The sequence below is a fragment of the Suncus etruscus genome, chromosome 11 (assembly GCF_024139225.1).
Source record: "Suncus etruscus isolate mSunEtr1 chromosome 11, mSunEtr1.pri.cur, whole genome shotgun sequence".
Taxonomy (NCBI): Eukaryota; Metazoa; Chordata; class Mammalia; order Eulipotyphla; family Soricidae; genus Suncus; species Suncus etruscus.
The window spans coordinates 2,333,451-2,357,652 of record NC_064858.1 but is presented as its reverse complement, the minus strand read 5'-3'; the positions used below and the strand labels follow the sequence as shown (position 1 = coordinate 2,357,652).

Here is a 24,202-nt window from a genome sequence, read left to right as displayed (position 1 = left end):
CGGGGCGTTGCGCTCCAGGGCTCCCCGCGGGGTCCGGCGGGCGGGCGGGCGCGCGGGGGCCGGGCTGGGGTGCGGCCGCGCCTCCCCTTCCCCTTCCCCGCAGCCAATGGGACGCCCCCTCGGGCGCCCCATCAAGCCATAAAGCGGGGCGCTGTCACCCCGGAGCAGCTGCGCCCGGAGCCGGTGGACACTCCGGGCTGAGCGCGCCGTCGCGCACCCGCGGTCATGGCCACCCCGAACGGCGCGCGGGACCCGGGGCAGCCCGCGGGGAAGGCGCCCGCCCTGCCGCGCCCGCTCCGCAGCCTGGAGGTCAAGTTCACGCAGGTGAGCGCAGCGCAGGAGCCCCGCGATTCCCGGAGCTGGGGACCCCGAGGCCCGCGCAGCCCCAGAGGTCCCCAGGTCCCCGGGGCGCGGGGAAGGAGGTGGCTGAGCCCGGGAGACCGGGGGCGCACGCCGGAGCCTCCCTGCACCCCTGGGTCTGACTCAGGTTTCGGGGGGACACTGCCAGGAGCGCGGTGCCAAGGTGCCCGCAAAGACGGGGTGCTCGAGCGCTTCTAACCTGGGTGCACCTTGATGCGTAAAAGTCGCCCGCGCCCTGGCCAACCCCGCAGTGTTGGTACAGCCTGGTGCCACCCCACCAAGAAGCTGCCTCCGGCCCCCCACGACAGGCTCAGACCTGGGGAGCCTCCCTGGACCGGGCCAGGGCTCCCTTGCGCGTCCCTCTGCACCCTGGCACAACCCCCTGGAGATGGATGGTCTTTGCGCCCAAGGGCAGAGCGGCACCGCTCTTGGGGCTGCAGGGGGGGACTTGAGGTGCAGGCCGAGCAGTCCAGGGCCTTTGGCTCTCCATGCCCTTCTCGCTTTCCCTTTTTCTTCTCCCTCTTCCCCTCCATTCCAGCTGACTGCCACTGGCTTAGAAAATTCCCTGCCCTCACCCCCCCCCCATCAATTTTACTTTCAAAAGTAGCAATTACGTCTCTCAAATCGTTTTAATCAGACGGAGAAAGTGGCGGGCCACTCTGTGTGGCCTTCAGATTTCGGGGGGTTCTTGGCACTTGCTGGCGGCCCCGGGAGCTCTGATCACAGGACTCGCAAATTAACTGTTCTCAGTCTCTGTAATCAGCGCTCAGGGCGTTTAAAAAGACTGTTTCCTCGGTCCCCATCAGCCTCCCAGAGAAATTCCAGCGCCAATTGTGGGAAGTGTGTGAGCGGCGCCTACAAAAGTTGGGTAGTTTTGTTTTTTTTTAAGACTTTTACCACTGGTGTTTGAGGCTCCATTTGAGTTCTGGGGTTCATAAGCTGCCCCTGATTGTTCTGAGGCAGGGTCGAGTGGTCTGTGGTGAGTCTTGGTTGTTCCAGACCAGGGCCTGAGGGTGCCTGGGATAACCTGGAAGTGATCAGGGGGGGACCCTGGGATGCCAGTGTGAAGACTGGCAGGCTGCATGCAAGGCTAGTTAGTGCCTCCGTCTCTCTTACTGTCTCTCAGGCCTTTAATTCTTTTTTTTTTTACATTTATTATTTGTTTATGTTTGGGGGTCACACCCGGCAGCTCTCAGGGGTCACTCCTGGCTGTGCTCAGAAATATCTCTTGGCAGGCTTGGGGACCATATAGTATGCCTGGGATCCAACCTAGTTCAGTTTGCAAGGCAACAGCCCTATCGCTGTGCTATTGCTCTGGCCCCCCTTCATTTCTTTTTGACAGATATTAAATATAGCATTTAATATAGATATAGATAGCATTTCCTGTCTGTTTTTGAGTCCCTCAGTGGGAAGTTAGTCTTCTACACTAAAAAATCAAAATGTGGGGGGCCAGAGTGATAGGATCATGGGGCAAGGAGGGCTGTCTTGGCCTTGCAAGCGGCCAACCCAGGTTGGATCGCCATGTCTCCCGGCCAGCTCTGAGATCAGAGCCAGGAGTCACTCCTGAGTAGACCCAGGTGTGGCACCAAACTAAAACCCCATTGTAGGTGAGCACTGACCTGACAGTGCTCCAGAGCTTATGTCTGCTTAGTGTTCCAGGTCTTACTGCTGGCAAGCTCAGAGTGACCTGAGGTCTGGGCGGAACCTAGGTCTGCCTCCTGCCAATGGTTCCATCCAGCCCTCGAGGTTCCATCCAGCCCTCACGGCTTTTCCCAAGCAAGTTCGTGTGTGCTTGGACTGCCAGAGAAGCTCCCTGCTGACCTGTCAAAGTTGCTTCCTTCCGTGTCCCAGGACAGGGAATGGATTTGGCAAGGAGGTGCAGACAAAGCCATAAACCTGCAAAGCCAGGGTCCCTCTGCACCCCCTTCCAGGATTCTGAGCCCTCACTCTAAGAGGTTCTGGGAAGGGGGTGGGACCCTTCAAGCTCTGGAGCAAGCAGCCGGAGTACAGCAGGAAGGGCATTTGTCTTCCATGCAGCTTACCCGGGTTCCAGCCCCGGCATCCCACAGGGTCCCTCAAGTATAGTTATGAGTGATCTCTGAGCACAGAGCCTTGAGTCAGCCCTGACCAGTATAGGTCAGAAAATTTCTAGAGGCGCCGGAGAGAGAGCACAGAGATAAGGCATTTGCCTAGCACGTAGCCAACACAGGACAGACCCTGGTTTGATCCCTGATATTTCATATAGTCCCTCGAGCCTGCCAGGAGAGATTTCTGAGCCCAGAACCAGGAGTGACTCCTGAGGTCCACTGAGTGTGACCCAAAAACCAAAAAAAGAAAAGAAAATCTTTGGGACAGGGTGCTTAGAGAGCCCCTTCATGGAAGGGCAGAGGAAGGAGTGGGAGGAAGGGGGACCCTGGGCAGGGCAGAGTGTCAGGTGGGCCAGTGTGTGTGTGGGAAGATAATGTTTGTCCTTCTACAAACTTGACTCCTGGGGCCGGAAAGATGCCAAGAGCAGCCACTTTGTGTATGGAACCCCCACAATTTGGAATCCCTGTGGCTGCTAGCTGGACCCCCAAAGCATACAGCAAAATCCTGAGTCAATATGGTCTTTCTGTTAAAAAAATAAGACGGTGGTGTTGGGGCATCTCAAAGGGAGTGGGGGCTGCCGCTTCCCAGGTCACTCCAATGTCTCCAAGGCTGACTCCTCTTTTGAAGGTTCATTTTATGGGAAATCATTGTTGTTGTTGTTGTTGTTGTTTGGGGGGAGTCATACCCGGCATCGCTTAGAGGTTACTCCTGACTCTACGCTCAGAGTCTCTCCTGGCAGGCTCGGGGGACCATATGGGATGCCGGGATTCAAACCACCGTCCTTCTGCATCTAAAGCAAATGCCTTACCTTCATGCTATCTCTCCGGCCCCTGTTGTTGTTGTTGTTGTTGTTTTTAATTATTTCCTTTTTATTTTTATTTTATTTGGTGTTTGGGTCACACTTGACAGTGCTCAGGGGTTACTCCTGGCTCTGAGCTCAGATTACTCTTGGCAAGCTCAGGGGACCCTATGAGATGCTGGGGATCAAACCCAGGTCGGCAAATGCCCTCCACGCTGTGCTCTTGCTCCATCCCAGTTTTGCTTTGTTCTCACATGCAGGACCCCCATCTCAGAGGCTCTGCCCTCAAACTTCGCTTTAGGGAACCTCCCTTCCTCTCCTTACCGAATTCCTGTCTCCAGCAGAGATTCTCCCGGAATATTTCCCAACCCATAAAAACCCTATTTCCCCCTCCGAATTTCCTTAAAAGCAAACGAGCTCAGCACACAGTCAGGGGAGAAGTAACTCACTCGTGCGCCCTCCAACTTTCCTCCCACCATTTCCTCAAAACTTTTCTGGTCACCCTGAGCGGGTTGCTGGGCCTGCACAATCCCCTCTGCCCCTCCTAATTTGGCAAAAGTGATTTTTCTCTCTCTTTCTAAGAGGCCCCCCGATCCCCGAGGCTGGCAGAACACATGTTTTGAGCCTGAGACCCCATTTGGGGCTCTGCATCCCTTGGCAGGCATGATTCCTTAACTTGGGTCTCAGTGGGGACACAGTGAGCTTGAAGAAAAGGGGGCACAGCTACCTGGGTTCCCGCTTCATGGTTTTGTGGGCCCTGATGGGCTTCTTTTCCTGGAGAGGCCTGCAGGGAGGGGGCCATCTGCAAACAGCTCTGGGAGGTTCAGTCTGGCCTCCTAGCCTGGTTTCTCTTGTCTCCCCCACCTTCTCATCTTCCCTGCCCCCGAGATGGACCCAGTCAGCAGTTTTCCCTGCCAGTCTATTATCTGAGCCACGAAATTTCATCCCAGGCAGCTCACCTAACTTCTCGCCGCCACCGTTTCTGCCGCTTCCCCCAGTAGACTTGCTGCCTGGTAAAAGGGTGCCCTTGGGTTTGGTTTCAGCAGAAGAATTACCTGTAATTGAGCCCAACTCACTGCTCCCTTCCCCGGGCCCCTCCTGCCCGAGGCTCACTCAGAGCTTCCAGAAATGCAGCTTCTGAGCCGACTGTCCCCCACTTCCCCTAGAAGCCCCCCCCCACTGTATCCCGCGTGGGAGTCCGTCCCCTCTGTCCAGGAAGAGTCGTGGAAGTGGTTACGGCCAACAGCGGCTGCAGGGTCTCTGGGGGGCTTTGCAGGAAAAGTGAGGGGAGAAGGCTGGGCAGGAAGCCTCCTGCACACTGGCCCACTGGGGGACATGGGAGTGAACCCTGGCAGGGCACGGAGAGATCTAGAAGCAGCAGCCGGAGGCAGGTGGGGGTGGCTGAGCTTCCTCTGGGCCTGTGGTGAAGGTTCTCTTATGGGCTCCGTCCAGCCCTTCGAGGCCACCATGCAAGGTTGGGACACGGTGTCCTCTGCTCTGGCAGCGGGTGTGGAGTTTATGGGTCTGGGGAGAAAATGCAGCTGTCAGGAACATGAGCCCATAGTGGGCCCCATTTTCCCTTTTCTTTTCTCTCTCTCTCTCTCTCTCTTTTTTTTTTTTTTTTTTTTTGGTTTTTGGGTCACACCCGGCAGTGCTCAGGGGTCACTCCTGGTTCCACGCTCAGAAATCGCAACTGGCAGGCATGGGGGACCACATGGGACGCCGGGATTTGAACCTCTGTCCTTCTGCATGAAAGGCAAACGCCTTGCCTCCATGCTATCTCTCCGGCCCCCTCTGTCCCCCTTTCTATCCCGCATCTCCATCCCCCCCATCTCCATTTCTCCATGTTGCCTAGAGCTCCAAGCACCTCAGGGGTGGCTCATGATCCCCGTGCCTCAATGTCCAAACCGTCATAATCTTGCAGCTCAGAATTCACTGATCCAGCCCTGGCACCGAGTGATGCCAGTCGTGGCTTGGGCTTGCCCTTGAGCACTTTTGAGGGACACCTCCCTCTAGTAAATTAATTTTGCTTTATCTGTCCCTACTTTATTCCCCAAAGCCATCTTTTTAAAGAAAGTCTCACTTTTCAGGCAATTCAATGTCGAAGAAACAAAGGGAATAGAGTTAATGGGCCACTGGATAAATAACGGCTTCTTTTTACTTTGCTTTATTGTTTTCTTTTTTCTTTTTTTTCTTTTTCTTTTTTTTTTTTTTTTTTTTTTTTTTTGTTTTTTGGGCCACACCCAGTGGTGCTCAGGGGTTACTCCTGGCTGTCTGCTCAGAAATAACTCCTATGGGACACCGGGATTCGAACCAACCACCTTTGGTCCTGGGTCGGCTGCTTGCAAGGCAAACGCCGCTGTGCTATCTCTCCGGGCCCATATTGTTTTATTTTTTCAAAAAAATTTTAGTTGGGGGAGTTTGGGCTACACCTATATGTGATCAGGAACACTACTAGCTCTGCACTCAGCGATCACTCCTAGTGGAACCTAGGGGATCCTATGGGGTGCCAGGGATCGAACCTGGGTCAGCCCAAGCTCAGTAACTGCCCTGACCTCTTCACTCACCGTCCAGCACATGATGCGTTATTCTTTTTGTTTTGTTTTGTTTTGAGTCACACCCAGCAGTGCTCAGGGGTCACTCCTGGCTCTATGCTCAGAAATCGCTGCTGGTAGGCTCAAGAGGGGACCCTATAAATACACTATGGCATTCGAACCACCGTCCTTCTGCATGCGAGGCAAATGCCTACCTCCATGCTATCTGCCTGGCCCCTGATGTCTTATTCTTGATTCCTTTTTTCAATGTGTTCTAGACATGAGGGGTGGAGGGGCTCTGACGCAGAAATGTCAGTTCTTGGGTTCTGCTGTTTCTGTTGATATCATCAGAACATTCCCTCTTCCTGGTATTGATCTTCGTATTCCAACACTTTTTTTTATTACACTCCACAGGAAAATTGCCATTTGTTTTGAAAATTGCCATTTTAAAGAGTGTAAATTCTGATGGGTCGATGAGGCTGGTTTCCTGATGATCCATAGGGCAGCTGGAGGTTGGAAGAAAAGTGGGCACTTTACTATTCATCTTCCCCCAAATCTAAGCATTTTACTCCATAACTTGCTATTAGCTCTTGAGCTCAGCTGAGCCTCTGCTAACCCATGCCGTTACTTTAAAAAAAAATGAAATAAAAAACAATGCTTTAGGGGCTGGAGAGGTAGCATGGAGGTAAGGTGTTTGCCTTGCATGCAGAAGGATGGTGGTTTGAATCCTGGAAACCTCATACAGTCCCCAGGCCCTGCCAGGAGCGATTTCTGAGCATAGTGCCAGGAGTGGCCCCTGAGCATTGCTAGGTGTGACAAAAACAATCAATCAAACAAAAATGCTTCAAAGCTGGGGCCATAGCATCACAGAAAGGGTTGCATACAGTCAACCTGGGCTCGATCGCCTAGGGTCTTCTGAGCCCACCAGGAGTACTTTCTGATCTCAAAGCCAGAAGTAACCCCTGAGCACTGCTGGTGTGGACCCCCACACCACCCCCCAAAAAAGAAAAAGCTTCAGAAAAAGTTCAAACAACTGCCATTCTGTTAGGAGAAAAGAGAAATTCCTTGCAAATGGGTGAAATGAAGAAACTTGGCTTTGGTTTTTGTTTCGTTTTGGGGTCACACCCAGAGGCACAGAGGGGTCACTCCTGGCTCTGTGTTTAGGGATCGTCACTTCTGGCAGGCTCAGGGGACACTGTGGGATATCAGTGACCAAACCTGGGTCTGTCATGTGCAAGGCAAATGCCCTTTCCCGTGTTCTAGCACTCCAGCCCAAGTGAAGAGATAAGACTTCATTTCTAGGGCTGGAGTGCTAGCACAGTGATAGGGCGTTTGCCTTGCATGCTGCCGACCCAGACACACCTGGGTTCGATCCCTGGCATTTCATATGGTTCCCCGAGCCTGCCAGGAGCAATTTCTGAGTGCAGAGCCAGGAGTCATCCCTGAGCACCACCAGGTGTGGCCCCAAAACAAAAGACTTCGTTTCTGAGCAGGTCCCCCTTAGATATGTAGTAGCCCCTTCTCCCAGGTCATCTCTGTACAGTGAGGCTCTAAGGACTTATAGGAGAGCAGGGTTCAGGGATAGGGGACACAGATGTCACTTAAGTCTTCTTGGCCTGAGGGAATGACAGGTTTTTTTTTGTTTTTTGGGGTTTTTTTTGTTTTGTTTTGTTTTGTTTTTTTTTTTTTTTTGGTTTTTGGGCCACACCCGGTGTTGCTCAGGGGTTACTCCTGGCTGTCTGCTCAGAAATAGCTCCTGGCAGGCACGGGGGACCATATGGGACACCGGGATTCGAACCAACCACCTTTGGTCCTGGATCGGCGGCTTGCAAGGCAAACGCCGCTGTGCTATCTCTCCAGGCCCAGGAATGACAGTTTCTATGTCACCTATTTCCCGCCCTGCTCAGATCTTCATCAACAACGAATGGCACAAATCCGAGAGCGGGAAGAAGTTCGCCACATACAACCCGACCACACTCGAGAAGATATGTGAAGTAGAGGAAGGAGATAAGGTGGGTTTGCTGACCCCCTCAGAGGGGCTCAGTTACAGGGAGCAGCAGATTAGGCAGCGGTTCCCATATAGTATCCCCAGCCTGCCAGAAGCGATTTCTGAATGCAGAGCCAGGAATAACCTCTGAGCACTGCTGGGTGTGTCCCAAAAACCAAACAAAAAATTATAGAAAGATGTGCATCTTCTGAGGGTCCAGACTCAGGCTGGGAGGGCGAAAAGATGAGTCAGTGAAGAGGAGAGAGAGAGAGTGGGAGAACAGTTCTGAGCTGCTCAGGTTCCATTCCTGTCCCCCAACACTGCCCAAGTCCAGCCCTGCTCTCCCCCGCCCGGCACAATGCCCCCAGACTCTGCCTTCCTTCCCGCATCTGGTCACCACAGCAGATGCCCCCAGGTGACTCTGCTCTGTCGTTCTTGGCCATGCAGGCTGACGTGGACAAGGCGGTGGCAGCGGCCCACGAGGCCTTCCAGCGGGGCTCCCCCTGGCGCAGGCTGGACGCCCTGAGTCGAGGCTACCTGCTGCACCAGCTGGCCGACCTGGTAGAGAGGGACCGCGCCCTGCTGGCAGTGAGTACCGTGCTAGTGTGCCCGGGGACAACCATCACCTTCTTGGCAGCACAATCTGTCCTGGGGGTCCCAGAGGACTCTCTGCTGCCCTCTGGGATCCCAATGGTTGGGACCACAAATGGGGAACTGGGGGGCTTTTGTGCCCTAGAAATGGGTTGACTCTTACTTCTAGGTTTGGTTTATCCTGGACGAAGGGCGGAGGGAAAAGCCCTGAACACTGTCCCCTACTTTCCTGTCTGCTCAGAGGCTGCAGGGATGGTGCTGGGAGCACGTGGGACTCCATCTATGCCCCTGACCTTGAGCTCTGTGGCCTCACGCTGGCACTTCCAGACAGAAGCAGATGTGGAGGGTCAGCCCAAGGGGATGACGGGCCACTCAGTCCTTGTGCCCTGTGACAGCCACATCCAGCAGGGCTGGGTTCTGGGGGGCAGGGGAAGGGCACTTCCTGGGCGGGTTCAGCACAATCTCATGGGGGCCTCAGGGTCTGGGGACAAAGGGATCTCTGAGCCCCCTGGAAAGAGACAAGAATCCGGCCATTGTGGGCTCCACTCTGCCCTCGGCGGGGCCGGAACACCCACCAACAGCTGTCTGGGGACCATCACGCCTTTGTGCAGCCTGCAGACCTGCTTCTTCAGGAAGAAGCCAGAACCTTCCAGAGTTTTCTGGGCATGCACACAGCCCAGTGGGGTGGGGGAAAAGGGGAAAGGCCACGGGATAATGGTACATAGTCTCTCATGAGACTTCCCCCATCCATCTTGCACCCAGCGCAGACCATTCTCAGAGCCACTACCAGACCAGAGGAGCTTGGAAGTTAAAACAGTCCTTTGACTCTGAGCTTTCTGGCCCCTCCTCTCCCCTTCCCTTTCCTTTTCTTCTCCCTTCATTCCTTTTTATTTAGGGCACCCACTTGGTGTTGCTCAGGGGCTACTCCAGGTTCTGTGCTCAGGAAGAGCATCTGACAGTGCCCAGGGAACCACACAGGACTGAGGGTCAAACCAGAAGCCTTGAGTATATGAAGCCTGTGCCCGGCCCTCTGAGGCATTTCTTCAGCTCCAGATTTTTTTGCAATGTCTTGGAGCGGTGGGGCTGGGCACCCTGGGTTCAATCCCTGGCATCTCAGGGTTTCCTGCACCTCTAGGAGTGACTCCCAAACAAGAAGAAATGACAGGGAGTTTTTTTCCCCAAGAAAATAGAAGCACAGGGGTCATACAGTAGTATGAGGTTAGGGTACACCCTGTGGGCTCCCAAGCCCAGATTGACCACTGGCTCCCCATAACCCTAAGCATTGCTGCTTGTTGGGGATCTGAAGCGAGCATATCCTCAGGGCCTGCACTGACCACTGACTGGCCAGCACAGTCCCATAAGAGCAGTCTTGGGGGGCACCCTGAGCAATGTGGGGTGGTACTTACATGTGTGCTACAAGCCCACCTTAGAACCCCCAAATCATCAGAGCAGAATCTCCCTTTCGCAGATACGCGTGATAGGAAAACACCCTAGATGGCCAGAGCCATAGTGACAAGAGGACCTGGAATGCTAGCACAGCAGGGAGGGCGCTTGCCTTGCACGCAGCCAGCCCCGTCCAATCCCCGTCACCCCTAGGGTCCCCAAGCTTGCCAGGAATGATTCTCAAGCGCAGAGCCAGGAGTAACCACTGAGCATCACTGAGTTTGGCCCAGGGGAAAGAATGTTGTGAGCAGTAAAGAGGGCAGGGCAGGGCAGTGGGCAGTGACGCTGACCCCACCCCTCCCCAGACGCTGGAGACCCTGGACACCGGGAAGCCCTTCCTTCATGCATACTTCGTAGACCTGGAGGGCTGCATCCGGACGCTGCGGTACTTCGCGGGCTGGGCGGACAAGATCCAGGGAAAGACCATCCCCACTGGTGAGTGACCCTCCAAGGGGGCTTGGCTTCCCCTCACACCCCCTCCTCACACACCCATCCAGCCCCCAGAAAGATACTCCGCAGGAGGATCCTTCTTCTAAAGACACTTGCTTTAGAAATTGGTTTAATAGGGGGCCGGAGTGATAGTACAGCAGTAAGGCAATTGCCTTGCATGGGGCCCACCTGGGATGGACCCAGGTTTGATTCTAGGTATCCCATAAGATCCTCTGAGCCTGCCAGGAGCAATTTCTGAGTGCAGAGCCAGGATTAACCCCTGAGCATCACCAGATACAGCAAAATAACGGAAGGAAGGAAGGAAGGAAGGAAGGAAGGAAGGAAGGAAGGAAGGAAGGAAGGAAGGAAGGAAGGAAGGAAGGAAGGAAGGAAGGAAGGAAGGAGGGAGGGAGGGAGGGAGGGAGAGAGGGAAGGAAGGAAGGAAGGAAGGAAGGAAGGAAGGAAGGAAGGAAGGAAGGAAGGAAGGAAGGAAGGAAGGAAGGAAGGGAGGGAGGGAGGGAGGGAGGGAGGGAGGGAGGGAGGGGGGGGGAGGGAGGGAGGGAGGAAGGAAGGAAGGAAGGAAGGAAGGAAGGAAGGAAGGAAGGAAGGAAGGGAGGGAGGGAGGGAGGGAGGGAGGGAGGGAGGGAGGGAGGGAGGGAGGGGGGGGGAGGGAGGGAGGGAGGAAGGAAGGAAGGAAGGAAGGAAGGAAGGAAGGAAGGAAGGAAGGAAGGAAGGAAGGAAGGAAGGAGGAAGGAAGGAAGGAAGGAGGAAGGAAGGAAGGAAGGAAGGAAGGAAGGAAGGAAGGAAGGAGGAAGGAAGGAAGGAAGGAGGAAGGAAGGAAGGAAGGAGGAAGGAAGGAAGGAAGGAAGGAGGAAGGAAGGAAGGAAGGAAGGAAGGAAGGAAGGAAGGAAGGAGGAAGGAAGGAAGGAAGGAAGGAAGGAAGGAAGGAAGGAAGGAAGGAAGGAAGGAAGGAAGGAAGGGAGGGAGGGAGGGAGAGAGGGAAGGAAGGAAGGAAGGAAGGAAGGAAGGAAGGAAGGAAGGAAGGAAGGAAGGGAGGAAGGGAGGGAGGGAGGGAGGGAGGGAGGGAGGAAAGGAGGGAGGGAGGGGAAGGAAAAGGAAGGAGAAGGAAGGAAGGGAGGGAGGGAAGGTGGGAGGGAAGGTGGGAGGGAAGGAGGGAGGGAAGGAGGGAGGGAGGGGAAGGAAAAGGAAGGAGAAGGAAGGGAGGGAGGGGAAGGAAAAGGAAGGAGAAGGAAGAAGGGAGGGAGGAAGGAAGGAAAAGGAAGGAAGAAGGGAGGAAGGGAGGAAGGAAGGAAGGAAGGAAGGAAGGAAGGAAGGAAGGAAGGAAGGAAGGAAGGAAGGAAGGAAGGAAGGAAGGGAGGGAGGGAGGGAGGGAGGAAAGGAGGGAGGGAGGGGAAGGAAAAGGAAGGAGAAGGAAGGAAGGGAGGGAGGGGAAGGAAAAGGAAGGAGAAGGAAGAAGGGAGGGAGGAAGGAAGGAAGGAAGGAAGGAAGGAAGGAAGGAAGGAAGGAAGGGAGGGAGGGAGGGAGGGAGGGAGGGAGGGAAGGTGGGAGGGAAGGTGGGAGGGAAGGAGGGAGGGGAAGGAAAAGGAAGAAGGAAGGAAGGGAGGGAGGGGAAGGAAAAGGAAGGAGAAGGAAGAAGGGAGGGAGGGAGGAAGGAAGGAAGGAAGGAAGGAAGGAAGGAAGGAAGGAAGGAAGGAAGGAAGGAAGGAAGGAAGGAAGGAAGGAAGGAAGGAAGGAAGGAAGGAAGGAAGGAAGGAAGGAAGGAAGGAAAGGCAAACGCCCGCCCTGCTCTGCTATCACTCCAGTTCCTCTTGTCAGCCGGCCCCTCTCACCTCTCTTGCAGACGACAATGTGGTGTGTTTCACCAGGCACGAACCCATCGGGGTTTGCGGCGCCATCACACCTGTAAGTCCTAACCCACCCGGCCACTCCCGGGGTTCTGGGGTCCCTGGGGGCAGAGAGAAAGAACCAGGAAGGATTCCTGTCAGAGTCTTCTGAGACAGGTCATCCCATGACGTGCTCAAACCAATCACTGGAAGTGCCTCAAGCCCCAGAACTTGAGGCCAAGGGTCTCCAAGACCTTGGGAGAGGAGGATGCAGCCCTGATCGCTGGATCCACTTTGCAGCCAGCTCAGACAGGATTGCACTTCTATGCGACCTGTGACAGTGCTCTCCTAGGCTACCCGTTAAACCCCAAACCTCGAGGAGCATCCTGTGCGAGGGGAGGGTCCATAATGTAGGGCAGATCCCCCCATAACCTCTGACCCTTTGCAGTGGAACTTCCCGCTGCTGATGCTGGTGTGGAAACTGGCACCGGCGTTGTGCTGTGGAAACACCGTGGTGGTGAAGCCAGCAGAACAGACGCCCCTCACCGCGCTGCACCTGGGCTCCCTGATCAAGGAGGTAAGACAGCGAGAGCCCTGCAGGGAGGGCACCGGCCTTGCACGATGCCGTTCGGGTTCCAGCCCTGGCACCACGTAGGTTCCCACAAGCTCACCAGGAGTGATGTCTGAGCACAGAGCCAGGAGTAAACCCTGAGCATTGACAGCTGGGTGGACCCTAACCCCATTCCTCCCTTCACCTGTCTCTGCCCGGCACCATCTCCTTTTCCAGGTTGGGTTCCCACCGGGCGTGGTGAACATCGTTCCTGGCTTTGGGCCCACGGTGGGAGCCGCGATCTCTTCACACCCGCAGATCACCAAGATCGCCTTCACAGGTTCCACAGAGGTGAGCAACCTCACAGCCTCAACCCAGACCACCAGCAGCTGCTGTGGCGACGGGACCGGCCTGTTTCCTTCCCTTGGAGCATGGCCTTGTTGTCTGTTTCTGCAGGTTTTGAGGCAGGAGCTGGCAGTGAGACGGGAGGTGCAGGCTCTGCCTCGAAGGGGTCTCAGTTCTGCATGGAAGGGGGTCTCGTCTCTATGTAGTCACCACAGGGTCCTTGAGCCAGACCCAGGAGTGGCCTCTGACTCTCGAAGGCCAACTCAGCATGCCAGAATGCCCTGGGTTGGGTTGGGTTGAGTTCCAGCCCACAGGGTCCAGAGCATGATGGGCACAACCGTGGGGGTCCTTGAGTGCTTCTGGGGTGGCCTGAGACATGTGGATGGGACATCCCTATCTCCTGAGCACCTCCAGAAATGTCCCCTGAAACTTACACATCAAAGAACCCAAATGCAGCCCATGGCTATGACAGCTACTGTGGGAGAACAGATGGGGAAGCCTGCACCTGCCCACTCTCCCCAGGCTCCTCCCAGTTCCTGGGTGCTTCAGCGAGGGGCAACCACCCCACCCCCTTGAGACATCACCAATTATGGGGCATACCTCAGGGAGAAAGGTTTCAGAGGCCCCGATCTTGGACCTGGGGCCAGCAGGTAGAGACGACATCTGTGTTCAGGCGCCTTCATTATGGGATGCTGCACCCAGCCCCTGCTGGGCTGGCTCAACTGCCCACACAGAACATTCGAAGACCGCTGATCATGCCACTTGCTGTGCCCATCCTTGGTCCCCTCCCACCCTCTTTACCCACTACCCCCAAAGGAGTCCATTTCTTTTTGGTCTATTTTGTGGCTGGAAAAGAAAGGCATCTCCAGAGCACTGGGGTTCGACTCAGAATCTGGGTGTCCCCAACCCCGTCCTTCCCACCTCCAGATCTTGAGATACTAAGTTTTTCAAGCTGGAAATGCTTACTTTGGGGCAGGGGCTCAGTCAGTGTTACCTGGGCAATGCTACCATCTGGGAAAGGGGTAGTAGAGGTAGGGTAAGTTAGGGTTAGGGTCAGGGTCAGGGTGAGGGTTAGGGTTGATTAGGCTTAATGTTAAGGTTTGGTTTGGAGCTAGGGTTAGAGTTAGGGTTTGAGTTGTTTAGGGTTAGAGGTGTAGGGTTTGGGTTTGAGTTAAGGTTAGGGTTTGGTGTCGGTTATATTTTAGGGTTCTTATTAGGCCTTGGAAAGGGTGGATTGGATTAGGGTTAGCGTTGAGTTGTTTCAGTTTAGAGCATTAGGGTTAGTGATGGGGTTAAGTTATGTTTTAGTGTGTCTGGAGAGATGGCTCACCAGTAGGTCACTTGCCTTGCATGCAGCCAACTCGGGAAGAAACCAGTTTGATTCCTGGCATCCCATATAGTACCCCAGCCTGCCAGGGGTGATTTCTGAGTGTAGAGCCAGGAGTAATCCCTGTGTGCCACTGGGTGTGGCCCAAAAATCAATCAATCATTCAATCAATCAATAAAGTTTAAAACTAGTTATGTTTTGGTGTCCCTATTAGGTCTTGGGAATTGTTGTGTTAGGGTTGGGGTTAGAATTAAGATGATTATGATCAATGTTAGGGCTTGAGTTGAAGTTAAGTCAGGGTTTGGGGTAGATTATATTTTACAATCCCATTAGGCCTTGGAAAGTGTTGGTTAGGGTCCGGGTTGAGTTTTTCGGGTTAGAGGATTGGGGTTAGTCATGGGGTTAAGTTTTGGTGTCCCTGTTAGGCCTTAGAAAGTCTTGCATTGGGTTAAGTTAGGGTTAGGGCTAGTGTTTGGGTTGGGGTTAATCTTTTGGTGTCCCTATTAGGCCTTGGGAATTGTTGGGTCTCTCTCCAGCCGTCCTAATCTTTCACCCAGCCACAGCACAAGCCCAGTCGCAGGTCCTGTCCAAACTGAGCCCTGTTACTTCTCCTGTGTCCCCACTCTTCTGAATGTCTCTCCATTATCCGACCCCCTGCTGGCCCGGGGCCCCTGGGAGGCTGATCCCCTGGTTAGCCATGTCTAGGAAAGCTTCCAATCCCCACACCCCCAGTGAGACAACTTGCACTCACATTTCGGTGAGCTCCATCTTCTGGCGGAGCAGGATGGAGAGACAGGGGTTGGGGCCTGGGCACATTCCCCAGTTGGCTGCCTCTGGGGCTCAGCTAGCGTGTCTGGGTCACGCCGCCATCTCATCTGCTCCGTTTGCTCCTGAGGTTGGGAAACTGGTGAAGGAAGCCGCCTCCCGCAGCAACCTGAAGAGGGTGACCCTGGAGCTGGGCGGCAAGAACCCCTGTATCGTGTGTGCCGATGCTGACTGTGAGTCCCCCAGACCCTGCGTGTCACGGGGTAGGGCTTGGGTCGGAGTTAGGCTTCGGTAAGGGGTTGTGCTTAGGGTTAGGGGTTAGGTGTTAGTGCTTTTGGTTAGGGTTAGGTTAGGATAGGGCTTAGGGGTTAGGGTTTAGTGTTTATAGTTAGGAGTTAGCATTTACGGTTAGGATTATGGATAGGATTAAAGATTAGGGGTTAGGGGTTATCACTTAGGGTTAGGGTTTGGTTACTTTTTAGGGTTTAGGGTTAGGGTTAGGGTGAGGTTGAGGGTTAGAGTTAGAGGTTAGCTTTTAGATAGGCAAAAGCACATAATTCTCTGTGTCTTGGTATCTTCCTGTCTCTGGCCTCTCCCTATCTCTGGATTTTTCTGCCTCTGTGGCCTCTACCTGCCTCTCTGAGCTCTGTCTCTCTGTCTCTGTCTCTCTCTGTCTCTGTCTCTGTCTCTCTCTCTCTCTCTCTCTTTCTCTTTCTCTTTTTCTCTCTCTCTCTCTTTTCTCTTTCCTTGTCTCTGAACTCTCTCTTCATCTCAGGATTCTCACTGCAGTGTCCTTTCCTGGCCACCTCATGATTTTTCTCTGCACAGTCAGATCTGTGCCTTCAGCACACCCCAAGGCGTGGTTTTAAAGTGCCGCTTTTCCACCACCTCTGTGTGCCCCTAGGTGTATAGGAAGAAGTCTATTAATTCAGGTTAACATGGTTTTTAGTTGGCACACAGAAAGGGGCACAGGGAGAGGCAAGAGCTATGGCGAGACCTCCTTGGTCTGCTGGATATACGTGGTCCCAAAACTGAATAAGTCTGCTCCTGCTGAAGAAAATTTTGTTCCTGGGTCACGTTGATGTGTTGAGATGTGGCAGGAGACTAGCGGTGGAGCTGAAAGAGACCAAACCCCACTTGAGGCTGGAGTACGTGCCTTCGTGAATAATCCCAGTCTGGATCCCTATTGCCTGCAACCACCCCAATATTGTTGGGAGTAACCCCAGAGCACTATGTCAGGAGGAGGAGTAGCCTTCATGTATACCACTGGCTCTGCCCACCCTTTAAAAACAGAGAACCCCAGAAACAAAGAGTAGTCTGTCCTTCCCCAGAGTGAACCCCAAAACTCTATATCTTCCAGCCCTTTTGTCCTTCCACACATAGTGAACCCCAAAATCTTTTCATCCGCCAGCAGAGTCCCCCTCACTGGGGGTGTCACTGGTCCCATGAGGCTGAGTCACTGCCTTTGGTTGGTGTGAGTTGTGGGGGACAGTACCCAGCACTGCACTGTGGGCACAGAGATATGCAATGAAGGGTCAAACCCAAGCATGAAAGTCCCGAAGCCAGGCACACCCTGTTTAAGCCTGTGGTCCTCTCTGGTACCTGACACCCTCTTTCCTGTAAGAGTTCTAAGAAGGTCGGAGCGATAGCACAGTGGGGAGGGCTTTGCCTTGCAAGTAGCTGAGCCAGGTTCGATTCCTGGCATCCTCTGGGGTCCCCCAAGCACCACCAGGAATGATTCCTGAGCCAGGAGTGATCCCTGAGCATCACCGAGTGTGGCCTAAATTCTGAAAGAAAAGAAAAAGTAATGGGCTAGAGAGAGAGCACAGCAATAGGGCATTTACCATGCATGCAGTCAACCTGGGATGGGCCTGGGTTCTATCCCCAGCATTCCATAGGGTTCCTCGAGCCTGCCAGGAGTGGGTGTAGCCTCCAAAAAATAATAATAATTCTGAATACCCAGAAGGTGCAGATCTTACAGATCTCATGCAGGCCCAAGTTTGATCCCCCAGCACTGCATGGACCCTAAGCATTGTCGCAAGGAGTCCTGGTGCCCCCCCCCCCAAACTTGAGATTTAGAGGGGACTGGGTTTGGATTGGACATTCTGGCCTAATTGGCTGAGTTGGCCCTAAAGGTCACCCCAACCCTCGGTACTTCCTGGGATGACTCCTTTGCTCCGCACAAAGTTCAGACCCTTTCTCTGTCAGCACTTGCTGAAAACTCGTCTCTGGCAAATAAGCCCCCCAGAAACAAAGGAGATGCGAGTGCCAGGGCCCATGGAGTGGGGGGCACCCCAATTCTCTGGGTAACTAGCAGAGCTGAGGACCAGGAAGTCCTACAGCCTGGTTCGATTTGACCCCCCAGTTCTTTTGTTTGTTTTTGGGCCACACCCTACAGTGCTCAGGGGTTACTCCTGGCTCTATGCTCAGAAATCACTCCTGGTAAGCTTGGGGAACCATATGGGATGCTGGGAATCAAACCAGGTCAGTACTGGATTAGCCGCATGCAAGGCAAATGCCCTACTGCTGTGCCATCGCTCCAGCCCCTGACCCCCCAGTTCTGTGGTCCCGAGAGCACTTCACACCCACAGAGGGGGTGGGCAGCTGGGCTGAGCTGGGCCTGTGCTGACAGGCACATCCCCCCTTGACCCTTCACCCTACAGTGGACCTGGCCGTGCAGTGCGCCCACCAGGGAGTGTTCTTCAACCAAGGCCAGTGCTGCACGGCTGCCTCCCGTGTCTTCGTGGAGGAGCCGGTGTACCCCGAGTTTGTCCGGCGCAGCGTGGAGTATGCCCAGAAACGGCCCGTTGGGGACCCGTTTGACGCCAAGACAGAACAGGGGCCACAGGTAACTTGATGGTCGCAGACCGAAGAGCTCAGAATGAACAAGCAGGTGCCAGGGATCAAGCCCAGGGCCTCAAGGACTGCCAGGCCCTTTGCACTATCTCCCAGGCCTTTTGTTCCACCCACAAATTCACTGATTCAGGAGTAGGAGACACCCCGTGCCTCTCTCTCTCCTTCATCCCACTTTCTGCACTCTAGCAGCTGGGCTTGTCCTGAACCCAAATTTTCAATCTGTGTCTGGGGGGACGGAATGAGTCTTCCCTGACCAGACTCATTTCCGTTCTGCTCTGGAGAGCTCGGATGGGGAGTTCTGAGAGAGATTTACCTCCAAACCCATTTGACCAGACTGGGCGGTGGGGACTCCCTGAGCCCCAAAGGAGGCAGTTGGACTTCCTACTTGGTGCTTTGCAGATCGACCAAAAGCAGTTTGACAAGATCCTTCAGCTTATCGAGAGCGGGAGGAAGGAGGGTGCGAAGCTGGAATGTGGGGGCTCAGCCATCGAAGACAGGGGCCTTTTCATCAAGCCCACAGTGTTCTCCGAAGTCACCGACTCCATGCGCATTGCCAAAGAGGAGGTCTGAGGGGCCGCAGGGACAGGCCGGGGAGGGCTTTGGAGTTCAAGTAGGAGTTTTCTCTGGATAAGCGAAGTGTTTTGCTTTCTCATGCTTTTTCTTTTTCTTTTTGTTTTCTTTGCTTTCCCAAATGCCTTTGGGTATTTGGGGTAATGTACACCCTTATTCACTCCCCCAGCTTCTAGAGAACCCCAGGGTTTATCCTGAATCTGATTTTCACTCCTTCATCCTGAGGATGAGGTGGGGGAAAGACACTTCATTTTCTTTTCTTTTTTTTTTTTTCTTTGGGGGGGGGGGTTGGGTCACATCCGACAGCGCTCAGGAATTACTCCTGGCTCTACGCTCAGAAATTGCTCCTGGTAGGCTCGGGGAACCATATGGGATTCAAACCACTGTTCTTCTGCATGCAGGGCAAACACCCTACCTCCATGCTATCTCTTTGACCCAGACACTTTGTTTTCTATCTCCTCCTGCCTGCTGGGGTTGGCCTGTGAAATTTTGCCAAAAATCTACTCCTGGGTCTATGGCCCGAAGTTGCCTCCAGTCCCATAATCCAGGGCTCTGTGTGGCGCTGCCTGTCGCAAGGTGCCTGAGCTGGCTGGAACTCTCCTCTCACGGTCTCCTTCGTGTCTCTGGTAGATCTTTGGGCCGGTGCAACCCATCATGAAGTTCAAAGACCTCGAGGAAGTGATCCGAAGAGCCAACAGCCTGGAGTATGGACTCACGGCCGCCGTCTTCACCAGGAGCCTGGACAAGGCACTGAAGCTTGCTGCCGCACTGGATTCGGGCACTGTCTGGTGAGCGCCGGTGGCCCCAAATCTCAGCCCTTGGGGTTCCAGACACACCACAGCCCAAGTTCCACCACAAGCGCCATCCAAATGGTTGCTGGGTAATTTTTGGATTTGGGTGGTTTTCGTTAGGTTTTGGGTTTTGGCCTTTGGCCACTCCCAAGGATGCTCAGGGGTTACTCCTGGCTGTGTGCTCAGAAATTACTCCTGGCAGTGCTCAGGGCGCCCTGTGAGCTGCCAGGGATTGAACCCGGGTTGACTTTGTGCAAAGCCAATGCCCCCCCTACTTGTCCTATCACTCCGGGTCCTTGCAGTTCAGTTTGAATTTTATTTTATTTTGCTTATTTGGGAGCCACATCCAGCAGTGCTCAGAGGTTTCTCCTGGCTCTGTGCTCAGAAATTACTTTTGGCAGGCTTGAGGGACCCCATGGGATGCTGGGGATCAAACCTGGCTTGGCTGCATGCATGGCAAACACCCTCCCTATTGTGATATCACTCCAGCTTCTCCAGCCTGATTTTATTTACTTATTTATTAACTTATTGGTGGTTTTTTGTTTGTTTTTTTTTTACCACACCCAAAGGTGCTCAGGGGTTTCTCCTGGCTTTGCACTCAGAAATAGCTCCTGGCAGGCTCGGAAGACATATGAGATGCAGGGAATTAAACCTAGGTCCTTCCCAGGTCAGCGGTGTGCAAGGCAACTGCTGTGCTATCGTTCCAGCCCCTAATTTTATATCTTAAAAATAATTTTATTATCAGGCCAGGACAGAGCACAAAGGTTAGAGCTGTCTTGGCGGGCACCAGCCGGGTCTATTCCAGCACCCCGTGGTCCCCTGAGCATCTGATTTGCTCTGGAGGCCCCAGCATGACTGTGGTGGTGGAGATCCCCAGCCCTGCAGAACCCTTTGAGTGGTGCCGGGTGTGGTCCCAAACCAAAAATAAATTTGCAGATCGATCAAAAGCAGTTTGACAAGATCCTGCAGCTTATCAAGAGCGGGGAGAAGGAGGGCGCTGCATCCTCCGCTCCTGTGCTGACTGGTGACCCAATGGGCCGGAATTGTGGCAGGATGCCTAGATACCCGGGCACCATGTGAAAGCCCCAAAATACCTTTACAACAATGGCTGTCACTTGTTTCTACCTATTCCCTCTCATTCCTTATTAACATGTCAAACAAAAGGGATTGGCGAGATACCTTAAAGGGCTGGAGTACCTGATTTGGGAGGGTCCTGGGCTCAGCTCCTGCAGCCACATGGCCCCCTGAGCACCTCCAAAGCCCCAAAATATAAAATTCCAGGGGCAGGAGAGATAGCACAGCAGTAGGACATTTGTTCTGCTCGCAGCCAACCCAAGAAGCACCCGGGTTCAGATCCCAGCATCCCATATGGTCCCCCGAGCCTGCCAGAAGTGATTTCTGAGCACAGAGCCAGAAGGAACCCCTGAATGCAGCTGGGTGTGGCCCCAAAATAAAAATAAATAAAAATAAAAAGATAAAATCCCACCAAAACTTGGCAGAAGCCACCCTGCAGGGCCTGTAACTGCTACTTCCCCTCTTTCCCCAGGATCAACTGCTACAACACCATCTACGCACAGGCTCCCTTTGGTGGCTTCAAGATGTCAGGAAATGGCAGAGAACTGTGAGTTCTGGGGGTGAACTGGGACCCGCCACAGATTTACACAGCCTGGTTCCTGGGCATGACTCCTCTCCGCTCCATTCCCGTCCCCTACCCCAGTTTCCTCCATTCACCTTCTCATCTTACTCACAACTGGGCCACAGGACTCTTCTTGGCCACCATCACCTGGGACCACACTCAGTGGTTCTGTGACATCTGCCTGGGTTGGAAGGGGACAAGTGTGCGGGGCCACTCAGGACATACAGTGGGTCCCACCAACCCCGGCCCTGGCCAGAAAGAAGGGCCCCCTCCGCAGTCTAGCCCAGATCTCCAGCCCTGTTTGGAGCCCAGCATGGCAGATGCAAGCTTCAGCCTCTCTGTCCCACCCTCTGAGCTCTGCCTGGCCCTGCTTTCTCTGCCTCACCCATGCCAGTGTTGGCAAAGGTGCCACACACAGAGGCTTGGCCTGCAGAGTTCTCCCTCTCCCTGAGTTGGTTCTGAGTGCCTGGCCTCAGACTGAAACTTAAGCACGACTTACACCCAATTGTGACTTGCACGTACCATATTTTTCGCCCTGTAAGATACACCTGAACCTAAGAGGCACGTAGTTTTTAGACGAGGAAAATGAGAAAAGAAATCTAAAACAAAAGGTGCAATGCAAGATGCCATCAGGAGGTGGCAGCTGGGAACAACCAGCTTTCGAGGCCAAAGTATATTTACAATACAGGTCCACAGCTGGTTACCTAACCTTTACTTAACCTTTTAATTTTACATAAGAAAATAAAAGTACATTTTTTGGTTTTGGGGCCACACCCGGCATTGCTCAGGGGTTACTCCTGGCTGTCTGCTCAGAAATAGCTCCTGGCAGGCACGGGGGACCATATGGGACACCCGGATTCGAACCAACCACCTTTTGGTCCTGGATCGGCTGCTTGCACGGCAAATGCCGCTGTGCTATCTCTCCGGGCCCAAAAGTACATTTTTTAAAATACATTTTTGTTAATATAAAAAAGTTCCCTGCATTCAGGCTTCAGTTCCAGATGGCTTCAGTCCATAAGACGCACAGACATTTCCCCCATCTTTGAAGGTGGGGAGTGGAGAGTCTTATGGTACGAAAAATATAGTAATCACCATTTAGACTTAATAGTGACTTAGATTTAATCATGACTCAGAGTTAAGAAAAGAAGTTTTTTAATTAATTCATTAATTTTATTTATTTTTGGTTTGGGGGCCACCCCTGGCAGCACTCAGGGGTTATTCCTGGCTCTGCACTCCGAAATCGCTCTTGGCAGGCTCGGGGACCATATGAGATGCTGGGGATCGAACCCATTTCTGTCCTGGGTCAGCAGCATGCAAGGCAAATGCCCTATCGCTGTGCTATCTCTCTGGCCCATATTCAGATTTAATCACGACTAGGGATGTGTCTGTCTAGGACTTGGGTGCCCAGTAAACTGTCTTTATTTTGGGGGAGCTACACCCTGGCGATGCTCAGGGGACCCTATGGGCTGTCAGGGATTGAACCCAGGTCGGCTGCGTGCAAAGCCAGCGCCTCCCCCACCCCCGAAATGTCCTATCATTGTCCATCCCCTAAACTGTCCTTTTGGTGACCGCAGGGGTGAATATGCTCTGAGTGAATACACGGAGGTGAAAACCGTCACCATCAAACTGGATGACAAGAGCCCCTGACTAGGGGTCCCCGACCTCCGGCCTCCAGCACTGAATTGTCAGCAGAAGGGGTGCAGGACATGCATGGGCCTTGACACGGAGCTGGAGAGGGATTGTTTCTGCTGATCGATGACTTGTGTATAAAAGTGCGGCCCTGCTGGAGGTGAAGCTGCCAGGGTTGCTCCTGCCTCCCCCATCAGACCTGGTCACACTCGCACCCCGTCCTACCACCTGCCTCACCCCATTTCTGAACAGGACTGTCAGGAGCTCAGGGCTTTGCTGACAATGAGCACCATTCGCCATATCCAGAAACCCACTTCACAGTCTCCTCTCCCTCACCGACTCCAGGGCGACTTAGGAAAAAGCCCCAGCAAGTTCTGGAATGTTCTGAGAAATTGGGCTTGCTGGGCAGAAGAAATCCCACCTCCAAGGACCCACCTCAAAGTACTGAAACTGCAGGAAGAAATGCGAACAGAGCCCTTTCGGGGGGCTGCGGGTGAATAGGAGTTTCAGAAACCTTGATTTGGTCTAAGAACCTTCAAAAGCACAACTGACCTTGGAGTTTGGGCCAAGACTGCTGAGTCACCCGGGGAAGGTGTTGGATCCCCAATCTAGGGCAAAGCTACCCTCTGTCCCCCATCTTCCTCCCTCCACCAAGACACTTTCCGAGGCAGCAGAGGGGGCTGGTTCTGGGGTTCTGAACCTGCAGAACCCAGATGCAGACTCTAAGACCACTGAACTCCCCTTTGGACGAGCATAAACTTTCAGCTTCTTGCTAGCCCACCACCCACTTTCTCCTGCACCCCAATTTGATTTTCCACCGAAGGCTAGTAAGACCCATTCATGGGACAGCCTGGCCCACTGCACGGGCCTGACCTTGGAAAGGCCAAAGTTTGACACCAATGAATCAGCTGGAATGCGACAAGGAAGCGGGCTGCTTATTAAAGGGAAAATTGAAAGCGCTTTTAAACAGGGGGCCAGAGTCCAGGTATAATGGTTGGGTCATTTGCCTGGCACAGGGCCAATCTGGCTTCAACTGCAGGCACCCCATATGGTCCCCCCCAAGCCCAGTAGGATTAATTCCTGAGTGCAGAGCCAGGAGTAAACCCTGAACATTGCCGGATGTGATCTCCTCCCTAAAAGTGCTTTAAAATAGGCCAGACTGTCATAAATAAGAATACAGCAAAAAGTTCATCAGGAAGCTCAGGTTTTGGGGGGATTTAGTTTTTGTTATTCTTTTGGTTTTTGGGCCATGCCCGGTGATGCTCAGGGGTTACTCCTGGCTATGCACTCAGAAATCGCCCCTGGCAGTCTCAGGGGACCATATGAGATGCTGGACCCAGGTTTGGCCACATGCAAAGCAAATGTCCTCCCTGCTGTGTTATGTGCTATCGATTCAGCCCCCGGAAGCTCAGGTTTGTTCCTTGGCACTGAAAGGTCCCTGGACTGCAGCAGGGTGTGGCGTGAAAATTACAACTACCACTAATAAAATGGACGAGGCCAAATGAATCGTCATTCTCAGACCTTAACTATGAGTCATGGGTTCTGTGTAATAGCACTTCATGGAGAATTAAATTGTGTTTAAGAATGAAATGGGGGGGCCCGGAGAGATAGCACAGCGGCGTTTGCCTTGCAAGCAGCCGATCCAGGACCAAAGGTGG

At 53.6% G+C, this 24,202-nt stretch overlaps 1 protein-coding gene across 2 annotated transcripts; it reads left to right on the top strand.

Moving 5' to 3' along the window:
• The first annotated feature begins 225 nt into the window (after positions 1 to 225).
• On the top strand, positions 226 to 22,577 carry ALDH1A3 (aldehyde dehydrogenase 1 family member A3). 2 transcript variants are annotated; one of them, XM_049782691.1, is made up of 13 exons: positions 226 to 324; positions 7,689 to 7,793; positions 8,216 to 8,356; positions 10,108 to 10,237; positions 12,093 to 12,154; positions 12,524 to 12,652; positions 12,863 to 12,976; positions 15,193 to 15,295; positions 17,726 to 17,910; positions 18,318 to 18,482; positions 19,119 to 19,276; positions 20,826 to 20,900; positions 22,490 to 22,577. In XM_049782691.1, the coding sequence occupies exons 1-13, from the start codon at positions 226 to 228 to the stop codon at positions 22,560 to 22,562; spliced, it is 1,539 nt and encodes a 512-aa protein (XP_049638648.1). In that variant the 3' UTR covers positions 22,563 to 22,577. The 2 variants fall into 2 exon arrangements, with proteins under 2 accessions (XP_049638648.1, XP_049638650.1); XM_049782693.1 differs by lacking the exons at positions 10,108 to 10,237; positions 12,093 to 12,154; positions 12,524 to 12,652.
• The last annotated feature ends 1,625 nt before the right edge of the window (positions 22,578 to 24,202 follow it).

Bases quoted from the DNA above. Each gene is read 5' to 3' on its own strand.
- ALDH1A3 (XM_049782691.1), top strand. From the start codon at position 226: ATGGCCACCCCGAACGGCGCGCGGGACCCGGGGCAGCCCGCGGGGAAG. The intron at 8,357-10,107 runs GTGAGTACCGTG...ACCCCTCCCCAG, and splicing joins GGGACCGCGCCCTGCTGGCA to ACGCTGGAGACCCTGGACAC. The intron at 12,653-12,862 runs GTAAGACAGCGA...CTCCTTTTCCAG, and splicing joins TGGGCTCCCTGATCAAGGAG to GTTGGGTTCCCACCGGGCGT.